Source organism: Lissotriton helveticus, chromosome 11 (assembly GCF_964261635.1).
Source record: "Lissotriton helveticus chromosome 11, aLisHel1.1, whole genome shotgun sequence".
In the NCBI taxonomy this organism is placed as follows: Eukaryota; Metazoa; Chordata; class Amphibia; order Caudata; family Salamandridae; genus Lissotriton; species Lissotriton helveticus.
In genome coordinates, this window is record NC_136072.1 from 259308366 (window position 1) to 259334833 (window position 26468).

The 26468-nt window shown below is 43.9% G+C and overlaps 1 protein-coding gene across 1 annotated transcript in view; it reads left to right on the top strand.

The window, feature by feature from the left end:
• The first annotated feature begins 2631 nt into the window (after positions 1-2631).
• Positions 2632-26468, top strand: part of LOC144791739 (phospholipid scramblase 1-like) — a 188966-nt gene continuing 165129 nt past the window's right edge. Inside the window, exons 1-2 of the mRNA XM_078666507.1 lie at positions 2632-3296; positions 20671-20713. Coding sequence (XP_078522633.1) covers positions 3234-3296; positions 20671-20713 — 106 coding nt within the window. The 5' untranslated portion in view covers positions 2632-3233. The remainder of the gene's footprint in view (positions 3297-20670; positions 20714-26468) is intronic.

The window sequence follows — 26468 nt, forward strand, 5'->3', positions numbered from 1 at the left end:
GGGGCAAAGATGAAAATTTGAGGATGGGAACAGATCATCATTAGCTCCCTAAACTGCCTACTAAGACATGCCTGATCGCTCTCTAAAAACAAACATCACGTCTATGACCTTCTTACTGACGCTAAACCAGACATACTAATCATAACTAAATCATGGTTAGGAAATGAAATGTCTCCAGTCCTGCATGGAGCCATTCCTCTAGTCTATCGAACAATCACCCGAAATCATTAGGCAAAAAGGACGTGGCCTAGCTGTTGTGTTGAGACAAGCATTACATGTTATTCAAGTTGACAATGTCTCCATAAAAAAGTGTGAGGCCCTTTTTACCAGATACAATCCTACACTGTCTTCCTCCTGTAACTTCCTGCTCCTTTACATACCTTCACCTAGCAATGCAACATTCCCAGACACACTTCTAGACACGGTTCCAAAGCTGATAACATTACACTCCAACCTATGCATTCTAGGCGACCTCAACATTTGGTTTGACAAACACGATATGCCCCATCCAAAAACTATCATCGCTGTCCTAGAAGCACTGAACCTGCAGCAGATCATCCACAAAACCACACACGTCGCTGGACACATCCTAGATGTCATTCGTGCTTATCTAGAACTAGTTACCTTTCAAACAATAACTCTGATCACAAGGTCATACCACCATTTGCTTGCTTTCCAACATAAAACAACCCTAAGTGACGCACCAAATACCACCTTATGTGCACCCACCTATAGACTGTGGAACAAACTCTATTTGGAACACTTAAAAACCCAACTAACATCCAGTACAGATCTAGAAACAATAATTCTGTTAAACTAGGAGTGGCTACAGGAAGCTTTTGAAATCCTGACTCCACTAAAAACCACACAACCGAACAAAAGAAAACCAGCACCTTGAAGAAACACAGAGATGAGAGGAAAAACAACAAATTAGAAAGCTGCAACGTGCCTCTCAGTTAAATTCAAGTGTTGGTGCAGGCATTTTAGTAATCTGGATGCAAATGCTGGTTTGCCTAAATAAAGAATTCAGAAGAATGGCCTGCTGCTGAGTGCATGTTCGTGTGTGGACACAATTTGATGAATATTTACCGGCTGGTCCTGTAATGTTCCATATAGGTACCCTATATAGGCGCAGGTAACATTGCAACCTTTCACCTATATTCTTCCCTTCACCTATATTCTTCCCTACATTACATACCTAAAAGGTTCTTGGGGACTGACCTTTTACCTAGATACAACACTGCATTTGGAACGCGGATTTCCCCCTAGTTCGAATCTCATACATTATGCATGAGGCTTCTTGGAAGCAAAGCAGGACTAACATCTCCTGTATAATATCTCTGTTTAAAGTTCAGACCCAACGTCATTTTTTAGGCCGACACTAACACAGCAAGGTAGGACCCCTGGGGAGACCTATGGGCATATATACATCACATCTTGCTTAGAAGGACAGACGAGACCGAGACTTACAGGCTGACACACTGAACAGAGACACAGAGGTTCCTGCATGCAGACGGTCCAGCTCGCAGTGGGCTAACACCCCTCTGCAGGGTGTCCAACTCGAGACAAGGACGGGGTCCCATATTTGTTCATCCTCTTTAATGGGGTTGAATAGATCCTAGAGGGATATTACCAGATTCCCCTTCCGTACTTTTTAGCTTAATTGCAGCACAAATTTGACCATGTTCTTTAATCTCATTTTAGTTGCCTCCCGAGGTTTATGTAAAGCCATCACTGTCAATAAATAGGAGGTTTATGGCACCACCTGGGCTACCTTTGTACTACGAGACCCTCATTCTTAAGCTTTAGGTTTGGAAAAATGTATAACCGATTTTAACATGTTTAGTGTCTGCTGCATACTAGTGTTGATCACCTTGTAGTAATTACTAGATTTAAATGTAACATTTTTGATTGGACACAGACGAAAACAGAACAAAAACACCCCTTTGACAGTGAGCTGTGTATATTTACTTATGTAAAATACAAAAAAAGTGAATATGTATAATGAAACTGGTGCCCATACAAAGCACTCCAAAACCGTTGAGTTTGTGCTATATAAAAACTCCCAAAAAGAAGAAATAGGACCTCAGTCAGTGCGGGCAGTGAAGGGAGACTGAATAAAATAAATAAATAGGAAAAGGAAGTGACACCTCACACACCCTGCCGAATCAGAAAGCCGCAAAGAAGAATGTATATGATTCCAACTAATAGTAGGTAATTGGCTGGCTAAAAGCCAGCTTTTAGAGTTTTTTTTATGATACAATAGGTCGCCAAGCGGCAGCGCATGTGCGCTGCCTGAGGGCCGAACTGGGAACCAAAACTGGCCCTGGCAAAGTGCTCGGCCGCCCACCCTCCCCCCTGGGGGGTTGTGGGTGCCGCCGAGCTCTTTGCCAGGGACGGTTTAAGGCCTATTTTGTTAGAGCGAAACGGCCCTGTAACAAAAACGGCTCCCAGGGGCCCCAAACCGGCCCCTCACCCGTGCGGCACACCGGGGGATTGCCCGGTGCCCGCTATGGCCGGTCCGGCAGGCTCTCATTTAGGAGGAGTTGTTCTCTATGAATGTTGTTTAGTCTTTTTTTTTTTTTTTTTAGCAAAACTATTAATATGATAACTAGTTTGAGTGCATGTAAAGTATTCGTCACGAAAACCTAAACACCACAGTACACTTTTTTTTAATTTTCATTTTGGAGATCATTCTTAATTTCTCAAATAATGGGTGTTTAAGATTTCCTGATGACTGATGTCCCTGAAATAATGTATTTTGGAAAATGGAACCTGTGCCCCCAGAAGCACATTTGATCTTTTGGTGAAATACCAGTTACTAAGAATCTTTGTAGAGTTGCACAAAAATTATTCGGAGCTAAAAGACTGGAACTAAATGTTACATCTCTTGAGTGTGCAGTGCTCTTCTCAAGACCTGGTCGATAGTGAAACCAGGAGATTGGGGTGAAATGTGTTAGAATATACTGTATTTACAACATGTTCAGGATATGTTGAATGTAATCTGATTCAGGGGAATGAGTATTCAAAGAATTTTCCAAAGTCCATTTTCCTTTTTCATCAATAAACTGTCAGTGCTCTGTTGGATTTTGAAACCTAGTGACAAATTGTGAGCATTAGCATGATTCCCATATTGTCTTGTTTAATTTATTTCAGCTCCTCCAGGCCAGCCTGGCTATGGCTTCCAAGGTCATCCAGGGGTTCCTCCTGTCGCAACTCAGCCTGGTGTGCCTATGTGGATGCCAACTCCGGTAGCACCCCAGAATTGCCCACCTGGATTGGAATACTTGAGCCAGGTAATATTTATTTTTCAGAAAAAACTATTTATACTCCAGTTTCCACAAGTGAAACGGAGCTTCCTTTTCACCAGATTAACCTTTGCCACAATATGGGCCACTTGTTAAGGTACTTATTGAATGTTTTCGACTTTAGGGCCCTTTTTTGATTCTCAGTGTTATTGTCCGGAGTGGTCCCAAACATACCCATGTTGTGCACCAATGATGCCAGCCAAAAGCAGTTCTTGCCAGCCTGATAGATTTCCTTTGAACAAAAGACCAGTGGAGCTACCCTTTGGTCCCACACAGGAGGAAGATGGATATGTTTCTCATTGTCCCAGCTATTGCCATTTTGTAGGAACCGGTCATTGGGAGACATTTCAAATCTTTCTAACAACTTTTTAGAAGTACCGTCTTATTGCCAACAAGTCTCAATATCCAAAATTGTTATAGAGTAATTAATGATTTGGATTCCTTTTTCATTATACTTTCTGCTGAAATTTTAATGACTTTCGTTTGCAATTTGCATATTTCCAATTAAAAGAAAACTGATAAATTCACCAAAGAATGCTTTCCAAGTACACATTGTGACATAATTGATCTTTCTCAGACAACCAAGATAACAATATTGTATTCCATTTCTAAAGATTTGAGGGGTGCCTTATTCTGGCGTGAAGGGATGGAAAAGGGTAATGAAGTTATCAGAAATTGTCAGTATATATGATTTCTAAAACCTTACTTCATGTAGCGTCTACAGTATTGTTACTTCAAAAAAATGCTTAAGCTGCATGCAGGATCTTTGTGCTTAAAAACTGAATTGAACGTGGCATCAAAAAATATCAGCTAGTTCCATTTTCATTTCCAGTAGTGCTTTCCTATCATATTGTAGAACGTTCCTTAAACCTTGTCAATCAGGACTCTGATCTATGAAGAGATGTTCTTTGAATGGACACTGGTATTCCCAAATATTATGTACACGGCGATTTCGTAGTGAAACTTGAGGTTGCTTCTTGAAGCCTTCGTTAAATCTGAAATCAACTGGCACAAAAATACACTGCATCGCCTTCTTTTGCCTGTGATCCGTGTCGTTGCCTGTCATTGTGGACTTAATCTGGCTTCTTTTCCTGTAAGTGTTTAATGCTTGGCCTCTGTAATGATGTGGTTTAGTAATAAACACAGTACCCTCGTTGCTAGGGAGTAAGGGCTTTTATTCCTTATTTATCTCTGCACATAGAGCGCCAAGCGTGCTGCATCGACACTGCTCCGGCGCCCGACTGATCGCGCACAGGGCAGCGGGATACAAAATGGCCGCCGTTCACGCTACGTCCTCGCGCAGCGTGAACAACTAGAGTGGCAACTCTACATATCTCCCCCTTTTTGTCCAACCAAGTAACAGTTTATAATGGGTTCAGTGTCCATCCCCCATCTCATAGTCCCGAAACCTGGAGGGTCTCACCACCAATCGCCCACCTCTTGTGCACCTTACCGGGGTGGACGTTACCTCCTTCTCCAATGTCAAGGGCTCTGCCTCTTTACCTTTATGGACATACGATCTCTCACAGTCCACTGGCTCTCTCCCCTCTCGACTTATTGTCCTTGTTCTTGGAGTTTCTCCACCTTCTAGTTCCAACCTCGGTTCCAAACCCTTCATGTCTCCTTCCTGATTGTCTGTCCCATTGTCCGTTGTGCTCTGATCCGTCCCTTCTGGCTCTCGCCCCTCCGGAGCCCATTGCACTATCTTGTTGCATCGAGCCATGCGATCCTGGGACCACACATTCCCATCACTCAATCTTGCTGCTCGGCCAATAACCTCTTTGACTTGTATTTGCTGTCCCCTTTACGTTGTAGTGTCGCCAGTTTGACTCTCACCCATTCTCCTTCTTCCAACAACGTGTCATTTACATTCCTTCTCTTATTGTAGTGTTCTGAGTATATCCTTTGAGCCCTTTCCAAATTTGCTTGTACTACCACCGGAGACCACTTGCTGGTTACCGTCTTCTCTTTCCACGCCAAATTGTCCTTAGTAAACGGATCTCTTCCTCTAAGAATCTGGAAAGGACTGTACCCCATTCCAGTGGGGGTGATGCGATACGCCCAAATCATGTGTAACATTTCCTTTTCCCAGTCCTTTCCTATCATGATGGCTGCTTGGATGGAACCCATTAGAACTCTGTTGAATCGTTCTACTTGTCCATTCCCTGCTGGATGATATATGGACGTGTGTTTGGAACACACTCCATTCCTTTCCATGCATTTTAGCCATTTGTCAGACGTAAATTGCGGGCCATTGTCACTTAATATGTATTTGGGGATGGCTTCTCTGAGGAAGGTAGCCGTAAGGAACTTTAGTATGGTATCTGTGTCCATCTCTTCATTGACATATACTTCTGGCCATTTAGAGTATCTGTCTACCATGACACATATATATTTCGGAGTCCCTTGCTCATCCAGAACAGGTCCCAATATATCAATTGAGAGATCCTCCCAAGGATTCCTTGGTGTCTCGAATTTGCCTATGGATGGCCTCAATGGTGTCATTGTCTTATCAGCTTGTTGATATTGGTTACACCTCCCTTACTTGTCGTTCTGTGCGTGTGTCCATGCCTGGCCACCAATAACCCTGTTTTGCCCTCAGTTTGGTCTTTCCGATTCCTAGATGGCCCTCGTGCAATATTGCTAATAGTCTCGGGATGAGCCCTTCTGGGGGCACCACCTTGTCCCCTCGGTACATAAAGATTCCTTTGTCGCCAAGCGAGAGCTCCTCCCTTACTTCAAAGTATTTCCTCATGTCTCCACTCAGATGCCTTTTCTCCGGCCATCCTCCTGTGATGTATCCTTTCGCCTCTTGGATGATCTTATCTGCCTGATATGCGTCTTTCCATTCTTGGTTGCTTATTACCTTCTCCGGGTCTTCCATCGATGCCACCATTTCGTCCCCTTCTTCCTTGTCTTCGTCCACGACTTCCATGGCTGCAGCCCTGCTCAAATAGTCAGCGACCTTGTTCCTGCTGCCCGGGATGTATTCTACATCATAGCGATATTCTAACAGCTTTAGAGTCATTTTTGCTGTTCTTGGAGTAGCACTCGCATGCCCACTGGACGTGAGAACCCGCACTAGTGGCTTGTGGTCCGTTATGAGCTGGAATCTTGTGCCCCATAGGAACTGTCAATCTCCCCATGGCCCATACTGCTGACAGCATCTCCTTTTCAATGACACTGAACTTCTTCTCAGTGTCTGTTAGGGCCCTGGACACAAAACTAAGGGTCTCCATCGTTCCACCACCTCTGTCTTGCATGAGGACCGCCCCGAGTCCTTTGTCACTGGCATCTGTTACCACAGTCTCTTCCGTCCATGCGAACACCGTTTTCTCTCTTGTCAACTACCGCATGTGGTGGGTCTTGGAAGCAAAATGCTGTATGAATTTGCTATAGTACTCGGCCATGCCTAGGAAGGATCTTACTTCCTCCTTGCTGGCAGGCGGTGGAGCGTCGCATATTGCTTTTACGTTCTCCTTCTTTGGTGTGATCCCTAATTCACCAATTTCGTGTCCTAGGTAAGTGACAGACTCCATGCCCAGGTGGCATTTCTTCCATTCTGCAGTCAGTCCCTTGTCTTCCAGCACCCTCAGTACCTTCGCCAACTTGATGTCGTGGTCCTGTTGATCACCTCCCATGACCAGGATGTCGTCTTGGAAGTATTGGACGCCTTCAATGTCCTTGAAGAGGCGATGCATACGTTTTTGAAAAATCGCCGCTGCAGATGCTAGACCGAAGGGCATCCTGCAGAACTGGTAACACCCAAAGGGGGTGATGAACAATGTCAGTCTCCTGCTCTCCGGGTGTAATGCTATCTGATGGTACGCCGACGTAAAGTCGATGGTGGAGTACCATTTCTTTCCTTTGGTCTTCGCCAGCATTTCCTCGATACGGGGCAACGGGAACTTCTCCACCACGATGTTTTTGTTCAGCTCGCGCAGGTCCCCACACAGCCGGACCTTGCCGTTTGGTTTCATCACCACCACCAGGGGGGCCAGCCACTCGGCACATGTGATGGGTTCAATAATGCCATTCCTTTCCAAGTCACGCAGCTCTTGCTGCACCGCTTCCCTCACAGCTATCGGTACATTCCTCACCTTGTGCGACACCGGTGTGGCATCCATCTTGAGGATGATCTTGTGTGAAAATTGTTCTAATTTCCCAACTCTTCCATTAAATACCTTAGGGAAGTCACTCTTCCATTTCTCCATATCTGGCCATGTTTCCGGTTCCGTCATCAGGACCTGAACAGCTCCACCAGGGTCCAACTTGATGCCCAGATCTCCTTGGTCCATCCAGCCCAATACTGACGGACCTTTCTCCGTCACATATAGTTTGCATTCTGCACTGCGTCCTCTGAATTTGAATGTCAGTGGTCGAAATCCTGCTATGGGGATCCGGTTCCCCAGGTACGTGACCGGTCTGATGCCTGGTGGTTCCAACTGTGGGCCTAAATGGGGCATGAATTTCTCTGTTCAAACTGCCCTCTGTACCAATGTGTTTGGCGACCCCAAGTCCGCCACAATGCTTATCACACCCACTATCAGCATATCCAACACTGGTTTATTCGATCTTCTGGCGTCCACACACAGGACTTGCTCCTCGATGCACAGTACTTCATCTCTTCCACTTGGCTTCTTTCATCCCCATCTTCCTGGTCAATGTCAACGAATTTCACCGTGTTGCGGGCTGCTTTTCTCTGACACACCTTTTCATAATGACCCATCACTCCACAGAACATGCACTTAGCCCGGAAGGCCGGGCATCTTTTGTCATTCGCTTCATGGGCCCAACTGCCGCACCGGTAACATGAAGTCTTACTTCCTTTCACCTGCCTCCCTGGGGGTCCCAGCTTTCCTTGCCATTTGTTGGGTCCTTTGTAGGTCGTCCCCGTGTTCCTGTTCCCACTTTTGTGCTCTTCCTCCTCTATTCTGTTAACCATGGGCCTTGTCACCGTTTCTCGTTTCGCCGCATCCGCACACTTCTCCGCGCTAACTCCACCTTCACCATCGCAATCGCCTCTTTCAACGTGGTGTCGCCGCATGACCATAGTTTGTCCTGTACTGATTTCATAGTCGTGTGCATCACTATGTGGTCTTTGATGAAATAATCATGGAGTCCGCCGAACTGACACGTGGACGCCAACTTCTTTAATGCCGCCACATACTCATCGATAGATTGGCCTTGTTCTTGCTACCGCTGTTGAAAGTTGTATCGGTCTATCGACACACAAACTGCTGGTCTGTAATTTTTCGTCGAGCTCTTCTAGGGCATGGGCATACACATTGTCGTCACCTACTTGTCTTTGTTTGGGTACCAGGTTCTTGAAAACTCTGATCCCCTCCGGGCCTAAGTTATGTAGTAATATCCTTCTTTTCCTGACTCGTGAATGCCTCCTCATTCTCGTCCTCCAGGACTTCGATGTAATTCGAAATGTACTCCTTCCAGTCTACCCACTTGATTAGGGGCTCTCCTGGTTCAGGTAGGAATGGAGCCGTCGCAGAGGATGACTGAGCGCACATGGTTTCCAGCCTCTTCGGCGCAACACTCTGGCTCTTGGGGCTGCCTGGTGCACTGCTCTCCTCTCCTCTAACGGGTTGGGGGTCTCCTTCATCACCACTTCCTGTGACCCCTAGTTCCGCCAGTGCTACTGTTCAGCCGGTTACTCCTACAGGGAGTGACTCCTGTGCTGTCCTTCCAGCACGTGGTGGGCCTCGTGGGCACCCCTCATACCTCAGTTCTTCGAGGTGATCCTGGTGGCACAGGGTGCAGCTGCTTCTGCCGTGCTCTCTGTGCTTTCCCTTCTCCCTCATGGTGCAGGCATCTGTGCCTTGTGCTGTGGGTGGATGGCCCAGGGTCCGTTTATCTGGTGTCTTCGTTTTTTTTTTTCCAATCGCACCTCGTCGCCACTGTAATGATGTGGTTTAGTAATAAACACAGTACCCTCGTTGCTTGGGAGTAAGGGCTTTTATTCCTTATTTATCTCTGCACATAGAGTGCCGAGCGTGCTGCATCGACACTGCTCTGGTGCCCGACTGATCGCGCACAGGGCCGCGCAATACAAAATGGCCGCCATTCAAGCTACGTCCTCACGCAGCATGAACAACTAGAGCGGCAACTCTACAGCCCTTTACTTCTCATCTTCCTCATATGCACTGCATTTTCTCCATTTTATTATTCCTCACATTGCATGTTATGTACTTATTACTGCTTTATGGTTGAAGCCGTGTGAATTGTGGCCCAGCTGGCAGCACCCTAAACACAAATGCCACAAAAAAGAGATGCTCCATTATTAAAAGGCAAGGCCTGTTCTAGCAACTCTGTGATTTCATCCAAACAGCATGGCCTTCCATCCCAAGGTCTTCCAGAGCCTAAAGGCAAGCTTTCCAATTTTCTTCAGGCTCAGCTGCCTGGAGGATTCTTTTCACCCGTTATTCCATCTAGGTAAAGTGCCACGTCAGAGGCAGGCCCAATCTTTCCACTCCAGCCACAGAAAAAGCCACAATTTTGGCAATAACCTTATGAAGCTCAAATGGCCACGGACTTTCTCTTTTAAGAGACACCTGTCCCACTAGTGAAGCTGGTTTCGTGTTTTTGAAGTATTTTGTACCATTGTACTGAATTATTGTGTGCTGTTAGTTTTATTACCTTTTCTCTCTTATCGTATTGGTTTTGGGAATCTGAGCCTTCTTTTACGCAGCCATTTCTGCCCCCACATAATTCCTCGTTTTAATACAGTCAATGGTCTAGTTGTTTTCCGGCAGAGGTGCTAACCGTGAGAGACTGTGAAATGCTCTTCATCAGACCAGCCTGCTGGCCCATCTAAGGCACACCAAAGGCATGCCCATCTGCGCCCATCCATGCCCAGTGTCAGCCATGCTGTCAGGCTGGACCCAGCTTTATCTGGATCTTTTACTTATTCTCCTGATGAACTTCAGGGCTCAGTTTGTAAGCTTAAACGTGTAGCTGTGAAAGCGACTGGAACTTTATCCTGTATTTGTTGTAACCTTACTTTCAGTGATGTAACTAACGCTATGCCTTTGGCTGCTATCATCCCTGAAAAAGTGGTTTTACTTTGGAGTGCAAAGCTGAGCTACTACGCGGACTTATAAATATTTGTTCGTTATCAAAACACGCTTTGGAGTATCTTCCTTGTTAATCATTAAAGTCTTGACTTCTTGTTTCTAACAGAAACCCGGTTAAATCAATCATCTCATCCTGTCATTGTGATGGCTAGCCCAGCCGATTAGGCTATACACCATCTCAACAGGAAAAGAAATCTGAGGTGGAGGTTTGGCTATTATCTACTGAAGCTCTTTGCATTGCTTGCTGTTTCACGAAGGCAAATTGAATGAGGCAGAAAGCTTCGATTTCTGTTTTTAAGATCTCTCTGCATGGTTAATTCACTTGATTTTAGTAAATCGCCCTCCCCCCTCACCCACCTCCTCATTTTTAATTCATTTCCTGGAGCTTTCCTGCCGGATTGGCTACATAACGCAAATTCTACTATTTTACGGGATTTTGTCATTTTAACTAGGCTAATAATTGCTCCGCTAGGACTCTGACCATTTAACTGCCTTCAATCACTCACAATTGGTAACTAGCCCACACATCAAGCTGGACATATGTTGGACATAGTTTTCTCCATCTTCCAGCTTATGAACGTTCAGCTTCCTGAAGCTCAAACTGGTCTAACCTATGTTTATTCCTCTAGCATTAGCAGTAGGCTTGCACAGTCTGATAATCAAGCCAAAGGAAAAGCTGAGAACAGCCACTGCCACTGGGGCAAATTACAAGCCATAAGTTTCACTTGGTGCCTTTCAGCCTCTCTCCCCTCAAAATGTGGAGATTAGGCCATGATTTAAATAATTTTAATTGTTGGATCAGTGATTCCCTACATTATTTACTACCTCAGAGCTCTGGCCATCAAAACGGCCTGACTAAATCAGCGCCTTGGTTTTTTCATTCTTTGGCCAAGGAACAGTTAGCTTGTTGACAGTTAGAGCGGACTTGGCTATCTTGGTATATTCAAGAGGATAAGAACGTCTATAAACTAGCTAAAAAAAAATACCATTAATCTAATAAAAATGCAACAAAATGTATTCTGCGGAGATTGAATAATCTAAGAATGATCATTGGTTGATTTTCAAATATTCAAAGCCTTTCTTAGGCCTTAAGCGAATAAGACGTTTTAGAGTTGTCTATTCAAGAGATTTGTAACAAGCTGGTGCATTTCTTTGAGCAAAAAAATTAAAGCCATCAAGGCTGGTCTTGCGCCTGGGAAACCAGCTGAAAAAAAATCTCATTTTTAGACGCTTGGTTTTCCCAGAGTTCTTCCTCCCAGTTTAGGCCTATTACATTAGAGATATCTGAGGCACCAAAATGCTTTGTAAATCACATTCTCCTACCGATCCTTGTCCCTCTTCTGTTTTTAAAAAAAGCAATTGAGGTTATCAACCCAGCTCCTAACTGTGTTTATAAATAGTCCTTATAGTTGACATGTGTGCCAGATAATTGGAAGTTGGCCTTCGTAAAACATCTGTTGAAGAAAAGCAATGCTGGTCTTAGAATCTTGTCTAATTTCAGTCCCATTTCCTTGCTCCCGGGACCAAGTAAAATCTTGGAAAAGCTAACCAATGCTCAACTTGTAGAATATCTAGAATCATTGAGCCTCCTATGCTCTTTTTGATCTAGTTTTAGACCCAGGCATTCTACAGAAATTGATCTGAAAATCTCTGAAACGTTAAAATTCATATTGGGCAGAGCTAACCACGAGGTGTTAATGCTTCTTGATATGTTGGCTGCGATCTATGTGAAATCTCATGAACTATTACTGCAACGTCTCGCTGACATTGGAATACAAGGCCAAGCTTGGGCTTGGATTCAATCTTTACTTGAAAACAGGAAACGCTTTTAGATGTGCTGAAAAATGACTCGATCATGGCGTCCCTCAGGGATTGTCCCAAAACCCTACATGTCTCCTCTTATTGCGTTAATCAATTCCTTTGGCATCTGTTACGTAATATGCCAATGATATGCAAGTGATTTTTTTCACTCAACAAGAACTCTTCCAATTTCGAGTCAAATTTCAAGAACTACCCATCTCAGCTGAATAATTAGTTGGATGAACTGTAATTTTTTTACGAGTAATTTGGAGAAAATGGAAATAGTCCTTTTTGGAAATGGCAATAAGTTCTCTGCCTTAGATTTGTCCAGTTGATTTTTCCATCCCCCACCTCCACCACCTACGGATTCAGCTAGGAACTTAGGAGTAATATTTGCTAACGCGCTCTATTTTCATCAGCCGGTGCTTACTGTGTCAGGGAACTTTTTCTCTTTGTTCAAGTCCAGGAAAAACGTTTTTGATTCTCTCCCTCTAGCAACTATTGCTCATGCCTTAATCTCATCAAGCTTAGATTATTTTAATAGTCTTTTTTTAGACTTGCCTAAATACACAGTGAAAAGACTCAAAGTTGTACAAAATGCGGCAGTTAGACTTGTTCTCAAATTATCTCTGTGTAGTACCACCACTTAATGGTTAAGAGATCTTATCTGGTTTCCTGTAGAAAATCGTGCCCTGTTCAAATCTTTAACCATAGTCTAAAAGGCCTACCATCGTACTGGTTCCTCATTTCTCTCTGACTGCTTTACTGCACACTCTCCGTTCAGAGTTCAAAGAGTCTCTAATAAACTTCTGCAAATACCTAAATTTAGGTAACAAAGTAGAAGTGGCAGATACATTTCCGTGTTGGAGGCTGCCTTTATTTGGCTTCCCCTTTTTAGATCAGCTGGAAATTATTACTTTCAGAAAGCTCCTCAAAACTTGGCCATTTTCCTCATCTACCTTGGTTTTCCATCAAACATAGAGTAGGCTCAAACTTTGTCATAACAGGTAGTAGTGCCATGGTGCCCTGTTCTAGTCGTAGTTTGCGCTTTATAAATACTTCTTGTCATTTAATTGATGGTACTGTCAGTAAGTAAACAGAATATTGTGCTAATTTTTATAATACTTTTAGGTTCTAATGCTCTAATCATTGTCATTTTCTGTGATACATTACTGTATACTTTAGATTTATAAATATGCTACACTATAGCTGTGCACTGCTGAACTAAGAATGATTCCACCTAGAAATTACCATGCCAGGGTCTCTTACAAGTCTGAGCTGTTTCCATAATAACCTGTGCTGGTGAAAGAGCCCACACTGGCCCAATGAAACCAAGACCAGGGGAAATCTACTGGTGACAGATTCTTTTAGGTCCCATCAGGGTCTATATACTACATCCACTACCACCATTGAACATTGATTACTAGCGTATGCACAAGCTTATGCTTTGCATCAACCAGAGTTGCAGCCCCACTTCCTCAGTCAGTATTCGAGGTTCAGGCAGGCTCCTTGTTTGAGAGGCCATTTAAAGAGTTCTGCTCTTTGATCAAGGGAATGGTTTCTACTCCAGGCACTTTGTAGCAGAGGGGAGCATGCTTCACACCAGATTGGATCTGGAGGGTTTAACCCAGTTTCTTTCCTAGAGTCCATTCCATGTAAAGAAATACTGTTTGTCAAAGGAGACCAGTAGAAGGCCTCTCCATGTATTTTCAAAGCAGCTTTGGGTATATATTGGTATCCACCTTGGTGCCTGGTCTTTTCTCAAGTGTATGGTAAACCTTCTAGAAAAGGGCTCTGCATCCTCTAGTTCTGTCCAAGAGGATCTTTTTCACAGCATATCTGTGAGGTATTTTCCTTTTGCAGAGGGTGGATGAGCATCCTTGATGTTCTGCAATGTTACCTCAGAGAGAGCCTGGGGATTCCCAAGGCTTCTGTCCTGTCTGGGTCTTGCACTGAAGTGGTCTCACAGGCCAGATGTGCATACACCATGGACAGGTTAATTGGGTGGAACGCTTGACAAAGTGGTGTGGAACAACCGATCTATCATGTCCCATGCCATCCATCTTCACCATCTTTCAACCCAGTCTGTGAGAGGACTGCCCCATATATGTTCCAGGAACTTAGAAAATCCATTATTTGTGCAATTCCACATTTTTTGTATAAAAACAGAGGTGATTAAACAAAATTTAAACCTAACATTCAAGCATTCATTGTTGCTTATACACGGTCCAGTGGAGTAAGTATTCTTATAGTGTAATCACTAATTCCACATGCTTGGTTAGCCTATTTTCTAGATCAACTTGTAACAGCAGTAACTCCTTTATTTTTGTTAGGTTGTTGTTTAATATTGTAGACCTTTGTGACTATGCAATTTGTTTCAAACTGTTGTGTTACTGTATTTCTGCCGTGTATCAAGCACTCAAATACTGCTTCCATTGTTTTGGGACCAGAGGAACCTCCAATAAAGTGGAACATGTGGTTAGGCTTGCTCCAAGCTTATTTGTAAACACCACTTTCTTTGTTAAAGCTGTGTTTGGGGCCAGTGGGCTTACAAGAATAAAAAAGTTGACCTAATTTTGAAAATCCAGGGACTGTTGAGGATTATCAAATTACCTTAAAGATGCATCTGAGATATGGGTGAAAAATCAATACAATGGTAGGGAAGATGTAAACTTCTTTCCAGAGCACAAAAAGAGGGGGAAACTATAGATACGTGTATATACCCTTTTTAAGGCTTTGGTAGTTACTTTTAATTAGATAACTTTGCATAGGTCTGGGCGTTATGTGATGAGGTTTTAATGAAAACAAAGCCCAAGAATATGGTGAGTGATTGATACTACCTTAAGAACCTTAGAGCGTGTCCGAAATAAAGAACTTTCTCTAAAATATGTAATGAAAATTCAGTAATAATACTAATACCTCTGGAGTGGTGAATATGCTTTCAAGGAACAGTAAGGAGGAAAAGAACCGACATAAGTCAAATTATTTGAGCAGGTTGTCAAAATGACAAAAAATATCATAGTTGCTACAGGGGCAGTAGTAGGTCTCATTTGGTGAATGCTAAAAATTGCCCAGCTTTGGATAACATCTGTAACAAATGTAAGGACAATCTGGGTGTATATGGAAGGGAATTAAAGTGTGAATTGCTTAACACAGTTGGTGAAGAGCTGGGGTGTATGAATGGTTTTGTGTTTCAGTGATTAAGGGCTGCCGAGGTGTAGTCTCATGATTGATGTACAATTGTGAATGTTTGAGTGACATGGTTGTCTGGAACTCCATCACTGGTTGGTAGTTCTTCATGAAACTGGGGCTTTTCCAGGGGTTGTATGACCGAGGCATGCTTTGCTGAACCACGTGTGCCATTACAACATGGCCACAACCATTATTGCATCTCTACCACGCCTGCCTTTACCACGCCTGCCTTTACCACGCCTGCCTTTACCACGCCTGCCTTTACCACGCCTGCCTTTACCACGCCTGCCTTTACCACGCCTGCCTTTACCACGCCTGCCTTTACCACGCCTGCCTTTACCACGCCTGCCTTTACCACGCCTGCCTTTACCACGCCTGCCTTTACCACGCCTGCCTTTACCACACGTGACTTTACCACACGTGACTTTACCACACGTGACTTTACCACACATGCCTTTACCACTTACCACACGTGACTTTACCACACATGCCTTTACAATGATTTTCACTGTAAAGTCAAGATTACTGAAGGAATACAAGTGGTTAATTCAAAACTAGACTACCCCAGCTACTAGCCCATCCAACCAGCTCCACTTTGAACCACCCGATACACCCTCTAATCTTAGCCCAAAAATTCTCAAAACCACTCCATTCCACAGGCCCCAATGCAGGCATTTTTGCTACTTACAAACAAGGCCCAAAAGGACCCTTTCCGTGGTTCGTTTTTCATGAAAAAAAATCACATACACTAGACACCCTTAGCCACCCGTGACCGAAGCACCTTTCAACTGGAACCACCCCAAAAGCACTTCACGAGAACCTCCAACGCTGGCCCAGTGGATAAGATTACAAACCAGCACCTCAAAAACAAGTTTTTCTACCAGTTCGAGTTGACTGATCCATTGGAAACTTAGATGGACACAAATCCCACTTGTTCCCGACTAACTCTCCAAGCTGCATCCTGATCTGATCATAGGAACATGTATGAAATTTACCCCAAAGACCCCCACCTGCGCCCATTCAAATACAACAAAATTCAACCAAAACTACTCAAACCCCCCTAATCTCAGCCAAACCTCACCAACTCTTATCTATATGCGCAAAACTGAATCGGGCCCTAAGCCCTAAATTCTGGGAACCCTAGCCCACTCCAACCCTAAGCCCTGAAACTTCTCTGACCCCCCGTCCTAAGCCCTAAAACCAATGCCTCCTCTAAAAACTACTCTTCTCCCCTCCCCCAAAACCTGGCCCCAATCCCTCTTACCTGTCTTTCAGTCCAGACGCTTTCTGTTCCTATCCCCGCCTTAGCGAACATCTAGAACGTGTACTGCCTTAACCAAGCATATGTGTGGTGTAAGGCATATGTGTGGTTAAGGGAAGCGTGGTTCCGCTTGCAGACAAATGGCACATGTGGTTCAGCCTGTGTTGTTGAGGCGGTTTCTCCTTTTCATGAATTGTCCCAAAATTGCATTCATCCAGAGGTTTATGTAGGCATAGAATCAAAATGGGCGGATTCTTCTTGGTAGATTTGGGGTTTGAGGAAACGTTCTTTTGAAGAGAAAACATTTGGGGATGGCCACACAAGAGTTTGGTATGAGGTTAGATAAAAGAGCCCGTCCCCTTGTAAATGATGTTAATGAAGTGTTTGACAAAAGGAATGGATTACAAGAACATTATGCAGGAATTGCCCGAGGTATTCTGTGAGCAGTTTGGGAAATGAATAGTATTCAGCTATGAAACTGTTATTAAAAAAGATGCTGTGCCTGTCATACAGAGTATCTGGATTGTGCCTTTAAATTTTTAACCCAAACTGAATGATATTCCCAGGATTTAAACAATCCCATTGTGAAGCTTGACGAGCTTAAATTTGGCATATCCAGTTGTGGTTTTTAATAAAAATCTTGGAGGACTTAATTGTACATTGTCTCCAGGGACTTAACCAAGGACACTTTTCTTTTCCCTAATCTTTAAGAAATATTGGCCTCCGTATCAAAAGAAAGTTATTTTTTCCGTCATCCACTTCATGAGTGCTTTTCACTAAATAAAATTGGATGGAAAATTTTAAGCCTTCGAAGGTGTTCATTAAACATAATGGGCTCTCCCAATTCATGAGAATACCTATAGCATGTTGTAAATAAAGTGTCCAACAGTCCAAGTTATTTCCAGTGGCAACACCAGGAAGAGTCAGCAGCAGCATCTACTGACTCCTGAAGACTGACTCCACTGTCAGCTAGGTTGCCAGTCCAAACCAGTTGAACCTGTGTTCCTAGAGCCCCAAGTACAGATCCCACCATATCTCCCTTATACCAGGAAACATACCTTCTTGTGGAGATTGCAAGCTTTTATAAGATCCACCCAAACCCACATGAAACTTCACCTGTAATGTTTGAACATCCTCACTTACCTTGCCACCATTTACTGTTTTAGCCAAACATGAGATACTCCAAACTTCTCCTCCACTGAAAACCACAACTTTTTTCCTTTCCTCTGCAATCTTTGGTGGACCAGAGTATCCTGATCTCCATTTGTGTCCATCCTGTTTTCTTTACAAAAAACATTTCTCCCACACTCCATTTCCTTTCTTGTGTAGACTGCTGCCTATCAAAACATTCCTTGCACTTCTTCTGGTAGTCACTTCTGTCCCGTGAAGATGTCCTGCTCACTCAGCAGTTTTTTCCAGACAGGAATGACAAAAGTTTTGGAGGGTTTAGCTGGTGCAAAATATTTACCAGGATGATATACTAGTTTTCATGAGCAACACGTTTGAGCATGATTTCAATATAATAAAATGTTGATAGCCCAGAAAAATGTAGTCCCCTGTAAAACGTACTAAATGCAGATTTGAAAAAATTGATGTGTAGTGCTTGGGACATAAGAGATCTGGACTTCGTTTTTGCTGGTCTAGATGCTTTGGGCACTTTACTTTGGCACTGAACAGCAGTGCCATAAGCCACAAGAGATCCCTGTAAATTGTTGTTATGGATTGGTGATTCCATGATTGGTATATTTTAATTACTAGTCAGTCCCCAGTACAGTGCACTGTGTGTGCCCAGGGCCTGTAAAGCAAATGCTGCTAGTGGTCCTGCAGTACTGATTGTGCCACCCACATAAGCAGCCTGTAAATGTAGCTCAGACATGCCACTGCAGAGTCTATGCACAGTTTGGCACTGCGATGTTGACCTAACCAGTGCACCCACTTGTCAGGGCCTAACCTTCCCTTTTCTTACATGTGAGTCACCCCTAAGGTAGCCTACGGTACCGCTGCGGGTAGGGTGCAGTGTATGTGGAAGGTCGGGCATGCCCTGATGTGTGTGGCATGTCCTGATAGTGAAATACTGCCAACTTCGTTTTTTACTATTGAAAGTCTATCTGTCCCAAAGGACAGAATGGAAATTTATTTATAACATCTTATAAATATAACTTCCCCCTGGGACACAATAGGAAGATAACCTTTAGTATGCCTAAACCCAGAATATCAAGGTGCATCTTTTAGTGAGGATGATTTTTACCTCCTGTTTTTTAAAATACCTCTTTTAGAAAGTAGGTATTTTCTCGCTTAGCCATCCTGTGTGCCTCTGGTAGGGGTGTGAATTGACAGTCTGGCTTTAGAGTGACAGGGGTTGGGGATGTACATTCTGTTCAGACAGGGGGGGGGGTGGGGTAGGTCCTGCCTTTCCAGGGTGAGTCGGGGCTGGGCTGAATATACCTGGGCTGTATTCAGAGTGGGGAGATTGCTTTCACACCAGAATAGGCCTGGTCTGCCTTGGACAATGCTGTCTCCACCTCCTGCCAGAAAACTACACCAGAGAGGACAGAACTGGTTTTGGCTGGGCAAAGAGCGTCTCTGCCACCAGAGAACAAAGGATTTTGTGCTATAAAAAGTGGGGCCCAGACCCCATACTTTTAGATCATTTCTGGAACTCAAGAGGAAGCTTTGCCAAGGAGAAGAGCTGGTGAAACTGAGGAGAAGTATTGCCCTTTGTTTGTTGTGTGCTATCTTCAGTGGTTGTTTCGGCCAAGGACAGGATAAGGACTTGCTGCGTGCTGTGTCCCCTGCTTGAGGAAGATCTCCAAGGGCTTGAAGTAGAGCTTGCCTCCCTGTTTTTGAAGTCTCAGGGATGCAACCCCCAGCTCCTCTGAGCTTCCTTGCTGGGAGTCTGAGCAGTAGGCACCTGCTGCTGTTCTGGGCCTCTGTAGTTTGTTCCTGCTGTTAGGAGCTGGGAAAGTAACGCAAAGAGAATGGCGACGCATCTGTACCTATTTCCGATGCATCGCCAAAGAAACTGATGCAGCACCTGCCCGCGGCTCGAGAAATCACTGTATCGAGTGCACCGATCTATGAAGGCCGAGATCACTGCACTGATACATATGCAGGCCCTGATGTGCGGCTTCAACTATCGGTGTATCCTGTGATCGTGGCTGAAGATATAAACACAGCACCGTTGATGCCACAGCATTGAGAACTGACGCATCCCGATCCTCACATCACTCCAGGGCGGCAAGTCTACAAGGATGCTGGGGCCACAGTAAGAAACCGACGCTTCACCTTCCAGGACAGTAAGAAACAGACGCATCATCTCCTCTTCAGTAAGGAACTGTAGCATCACATCCCCTGCATGGCAGTAAGGAACCAATGCATCACCTACCCTGCGCATAAGGAACCCACGGATTACCTGCTCTGTGCGTAAGGAAACAACGAATCACCTTCCCTACGGCTGTTTTTGATTTTGATGCATCCAAGGTACTTTGTGTGAACAGTGTTGCATCTGCACTTTGCTTTGAACAGAACTGTTTCTACCTTTTTAAAGTCAAATCCTTATTACTGCATTGTGGATTTGTGTCGTTTGGTTTAGAAAAAAATTACTTATTTTTCTAAACTGAGATGTCCATTTGCAGTGGTTTAAATGTATTACTGTATGCACAAATGCTTTACGTACTGCCAATGAGGTAAGCCTGCCTGCTCGTGCCAAGCTACCCTGCGGGTGAGCATGGATTGTATCCCCCTTTCACTTACTTGGAAGAAGGGTCCCTACTTGAACAAATACCTACCTCTGTCAACGAGATACCCCCATTTCTAACCGTACACTAATCTATTTTATGTGGCTGCAATTTGATCTAAAATGCAACTTTTGATAACCTTTCTATTCAGAATATGTAGTCCTCTTTCACTTCATCCTTACTGAAGTCTCCTTCCACACTGATAGTCAAAATACAATTTCGTTTTAATAAAGCTTTGCCATTGTTTAATGTTCATTTTTCCCATCTTTTTTCTTTCGTTGCAGATAGACCAGATATTAATTCATCAGCAGGTTGAACTATTGGAAGGTACGTACCATGTTGTACTATGCAGTAATTTTGGTTTCTGATATCTTGAACAGCACTTTTGAACATGCTGGGATTTCGTTCAAACGTGAATATTCTATTTTGAAACTGAGACCATTTAGGATAACTTTAACATCTATTGTATGCAACATAAGAAACCAGTGGTGCTGGAACAATTTTCAGAGTGCAGGTGCTGCCTACCATGGTACATTGCTGAAGTCATCGGAACTGTCAATCAATCAACGGTTTGGTTTTATAAAGTGCACAGCTACTCAGTGTTGCGGCGTTAAATGGAGTCATTGACCAACTTTTCCAAAAGCAGTTTACTGATATCCCACTTCAAACAGCCGGGTTTTAAGGTTGCCTTTGAATGAACGTTCGTCCTTCACAGCCAGTAGGTGAGAAGGGAGGGTGCTCCATGTGTTGGCAGCAAGAAAAGAGAAAGACGTGCCACCCAATGTTCCCCTTTAATTCTCTGGATCACGGTCAACATGGCAAGGGAGGGACACAGGGGCTTTTGCTGGATTGTATGGAGTGATCCTCTTGACCAGGTACCAGAAACCTGCCAGATGAAAGGCTCTATGGGCCACCCTAAGTCCCTGAAACAATACTTTCTCCTTGATCGGCAGCCAGTGGATCTTTATTGAGATGACTGGCCTGTCTGAAGTTTAATGGAAGCTGAGCTGTGGCATTCTGTAGCAGCTGGAGTATTCGAAGTTGAAATCCCGGTAGGCCCCAGTAAAATGAGTTGGCGTAGTCCAGTCGAGAAGTGATAAGGGCATGCACTACGTTCTTCTGGTACTGCATTGGTAACAGGACAGATTTCTTTAGTGATTATAAAAGTCAAAAGCAGATGCCTACCATGCCATCCAACTGTGGGCACCAAAAGAAGTTCTATTGTCAAACTTCACCCCTACGTTAGGCGGTATGGTACCAAGGGCTGGCAGAGACCAGACTGGGCCAGCATTTTCCATCCCAGATGAGGGTGGTGGGGGTGTATGCCAAATAGCAAGATACATCTACTGGAACATGGCCATAGGACAGGCCTTGAGCATACTCAAGGCATTTGGTAAATTTCTGTCAAAAGTTAAGAGGATCCGAGTCGTCTGGTTAGGACCCAACCAGAATGCTGAAGAATTTACCATGTGCAGCCAAAGGGCTTGTATAAATGTTGAACAGCATCGGGCTCAGAGCAGAGCCCTGGGAAACTCCGAACTTTAAAGGCTAAGGATCAGATGCCTAAAGTGACATCCAGACCAATTGGCTTTTGTCTGACAGAAATGATCGGATCCAGGCCAGCACAGATTCCCTTCTGCCTTTATATTCAAGCTGTTGCAATAGAATCGAGTGGGACACTGTCTAATGCCGTGGATAGATCTTAGTCACAATGCAACCTGTTTACCTTGATCTGTGATGTAAGTAAATGTATATGGATCACAGGATACTTCTGGATAAGTTACAAGATAGGTTTATTAAGACACAGCAGAGCAGTACAGCTCGCCAGCTGATCAGACCATCAACTGACAAGTGTGGAACCGTCAAGTAGAAAGTAGAATGCACATAGGTATACTGGGAGGCTTAAGAGGTGTGAACATAGAGAAAGGTCTAATGACCAAAGATGGCCATATTGCGGGGAGTATACGTTTACTACAATCTGCCACAAGCTTAATGATGTCAGTAACTTCACAAAGGGTGGATTCCATGCTATAACCTGGGCAGAAGCCAGATTAAGAAGGCAGCAGCTGGTATTGCCTAAGTACTTCAACCATTTCCAATTAACAAACTTCTCTAGTATCTTAGAAAAAGCAGGCAATAAAATGATGGTTCTGAAGTTATCCATAATTGTTCTATCTGACAATGGCTTCTTCAGCAAACGAATAGCTGAGAGTATGGAACTATTTAAAAGGAGGATGAGAATGGGATTGATGGCTGTATGACTAGTCACAAGGATATGAGGACACAAGTTGTTTGGCGCGCCAAACTTGCACGCTTATGAAGCTTGTTCAGACTCCTCAAACAAGAGGCGCAAGCTTTTGTAAAGAGCAAAATGTACTCTTTGCTGAGAGTGCCAACTGATCCTCCAGTCAGCCCATGTCAAGGGTGCCATCAGGCTCAGTAGTGTTAAGTGCGTCCACAATGCCCATAATTTTATAAAAAAACACTAAATAGCTGGCCTTAAACAGCTTTTGGAGATTATCAGAGTGGGTGAACTTTTTGGAAATCTTAAAAAAAAAAAAAAATCTCTGGATCTATAGCCAGATTCAGTCATTTGATTGGCAAAGACGTCCACTTAGGCCCTCACTTGGACCCCCTTAATTGCTCAGTGGTCATTTTGCAGTGTTTTTTGTAATGTTCCTTCACTGAAGGCACATCATTCTTTCTCCAACCCCTCTCCACTTTTTTACAGCGCTTGTGCAGCTTCCGGAGTTCTTCCTCAAACCAGGGAGCAGATAGTCTGCTCTTGGCAAAAGCAGCACTCTCCTCAATAGGAGCAACAGCATTTGCCATTTGCCGCAACCAAGCATTAACTGCCTGAGAATCAGACTCGATATCTCCGCTCATAACCGGGATGCTGTCACCAAGAGTTGACTTTATCTCCAAAGAAGGGATTTTAGACCAATTTCTATAATATAAAGAAGGAATAATCCTTCTACCTAAAGGACCCTGTACCACCTTCCATTGAAAGCAAATCATGGCACGGTCTGGCCAATCACTCATTTTAATATCCAAACCATCAACCTGATTATTTGAAAAAATAGGGTCAAAAATATGAACTGTGGAATGGGGAGGTAGATTTACTAATTGCCTCATATTCCAGGAGGTCATATTTTCAGAAAGTAGTCGACCCTATTGGTCTGAGACTTTATCAAAAAGAAGATTCAAGTCTCCTAGATCCATTAAATGGAGAATTTTAAAATATACTTTTATATACTCTTCTGCATAGGCCGGGGGTCGTTGTACTAAGACCCCCACCAAAGATTTTTTGGCTGATCGTGTGAGAGAAACCAAGTGATTCTGCCCTAATAGCTCTGTTTGCTCGAGTGACATGCATCTGAGGGCTGCTTGAAGACAATAGCTACACCGTAGCTTTATCCTACTGTCTCAGTTTATCCTTCAGGAATCGCTATTGCGATGTCCGTGGCTGAGCTCTCCGACATCCAAGTTTCGGTAAGGAGCAGGCTGTCCAAACATTCCTCCCTGAGTAAGCCAAAAATGAACTATGCATTTTTATGAAGGTAGGGTACATTAACTAGCGCTGCCTGGACTGCTAAGGCGTTCCCAGACTTCTTGGTGGGTATGGAAGATAAGTGGACAATACTCTGTCCATTTCTAGTCCTGCAGGGAGCATGACCAATAGATGCAAACAGGGGAAGGTAGTATCCATGGTTAAACATATACTTTTACAGTGAGAACAAAAGTATAACAAATGGAGTTCCAACAAAGTAGATTTAGCGCTGACCCAGAGCTGGATACAAGTGGACAGCATGAAAGGAGCCGAGCGCAGGACGAGCAAGGACGGGCACAGACAGGCTTGCCTTAGGTGCACCAGTGGATCGCCTTAAATGGGGCAGGGACATCCCCCGCCAACAACTATACGAAAGTCTATAAGACTGTCAAAATGTAAGCGTTGCACAATATCCTGTGGCAAATAAATGCAGCAGGAGACTGATGAGCATATGGTATGTAACTGGTGGTGCATTTTAGCGCACACTTGCAAATATAGAACTAATATGTGGTGCGGCATCACTCTGTCATTTACAGGCAGCAAAATTTCCAACGAAATGGCCACTAACTTTAGATAGATATGCAATCTTTCTGATAAAACTATATAGATCAAGAATGTGTGGAAATAGGGATTCAGTTAATATTTCATTTGAGCATTGCCAATTGAATTCATTTGATTTGATCCTATTAAACTATTTTCTTCCATCACACTTCAGAATTACACAAAGTGTGCTTCATTTGTGCTTTCGGAACTGGTGATATGTTCTGAACTACTGGTACAGTTAGTGTACAGGTATTTACATTTTGTTGTGTTAGAAAAAATGGTATCCTACTGTCTTTAATTTATTTTGCACTCCCTGTACTCCAGCAAAATGATCATAGTTCATTTTACAAACTCCTCTCACTTTGCAGTCAAAGAAAAGTGAACGCCAACCTCCATGTCAAAAGAATAAGCAGCAATTTTGACAAACATAGCCTGGCTATTCATTACTCATTCCCCTTTTGAACGCCAGCATTATTATGGGGTGGTGCAGCCCCCTGCACCCTTATCTACTTGTATATGAAACATTGTACCATTTAAAGCTATCTACTTTAACGCGATCAACTCGTTTTTTGCTAGGATCTACATTTTTTGCTTCCTTTTCATACATGGCATGCTAAACCTAAATTGTGCGGCAGAAAAAAGTAAAGAATGGGGGGGTTGCATAAAAAAACCTACAAAAGGAATGTGTGTATATATATATGTGTATATATGTGTGTGTATATATATATATGTATGTATGTATATGTATATGTATATGTATATGTATGTTATAGTTAGGATCTGATTACTATCAAAAAGCTGATTTGATTTTCCTATAACTCTGGTGTCGTTTGCTAAATCCTAAAGAAATTTTCAAAAATATTTTGACCCTCACTTGAGCTCCTGTCTTGGGTGAACTGTCAAGCGGGGATCGAGAAAAATGGGTGGGTCCCAAAACGCTTTTTCTCCATGTTAATTTCCGTAGGACACTTTTGACGCAGCTATAGCCCGAGCTGCTGAACGGAATTATACCACATTTGACAGAGAGGTAGCTCTTGGTCCTGAAAATACTCCTTTTGTTAAATAGTGTGAATCTGTTCAGTAGATTCTGAGAAATGTAAAGATTTCTCAGATATTCAACTGTGGCTAAGGTGGATCCGCGAACCCATCAGATCTCGTGCCTAAGCTCTGATTGGCTGCCAACACTTCAAACCAGGAAGTGTTGGCAGCCATCTTGTGACTCAGTTGAGTCACAAGCCTAAAAACAAAAAAAAGATAAGGGGGCAGTGTAGAACCGACCTGACCCCAAGGGACTCTTACAGAACCCCAAGGGCCCAAAAAGTTTTTTTTGAAAAAAAACAATTAGGCGGGATTCGCAAATCTGGTAATTATTATTATTTTTTTTTACATGGGTTCCCACACTTTTTACTTTAGGCCCCTGGGCGGGCCAGGTCTGGGAGCAATGAAGATGTGGGGGCCCCAGGGACCACCACTTCCCCGGGGCTATATTTGATTATAATGCATTGGAGGTTCCAGCCCCGCACTGGGAACTACCATCTTCCTGGGGCTAATTTTTTGAAATACAGGGGGGCATGTGGTCCCCGCCAGCCCCATGTACCGACTGCTACCTCCCCGGGGCTATACTGAAATCAGATGAATGAGGAGGCTCTGGCACCCCCATGCAGCCCTGTGCTAATTCCCTAGTGCTAGTATACAAAAAAGCAGGGGTGTACATGCCCCGGGGACCCCCACCTCCCCAGTGTTATGTTAAAAATTAGAGGGGGGCTGCGCTGCCCCCCACCTGGAGCCATAAATGGTCCAGGGTACCGCTACCATCCAGGCCCGGCTCCAGGAATGTCCTGGGGTGCCCACAATCGGGACATTGCAGTTTGCTATGGAATGGCAGGAGCACTGCTCCCGCCATCCCACAGCAAACGAGGGTCCCCGCTTTGAACAAGCGAGAGCACTTTGCTCTCCTTGGTCAATGAAGAGCACATTTTGCTTTACACC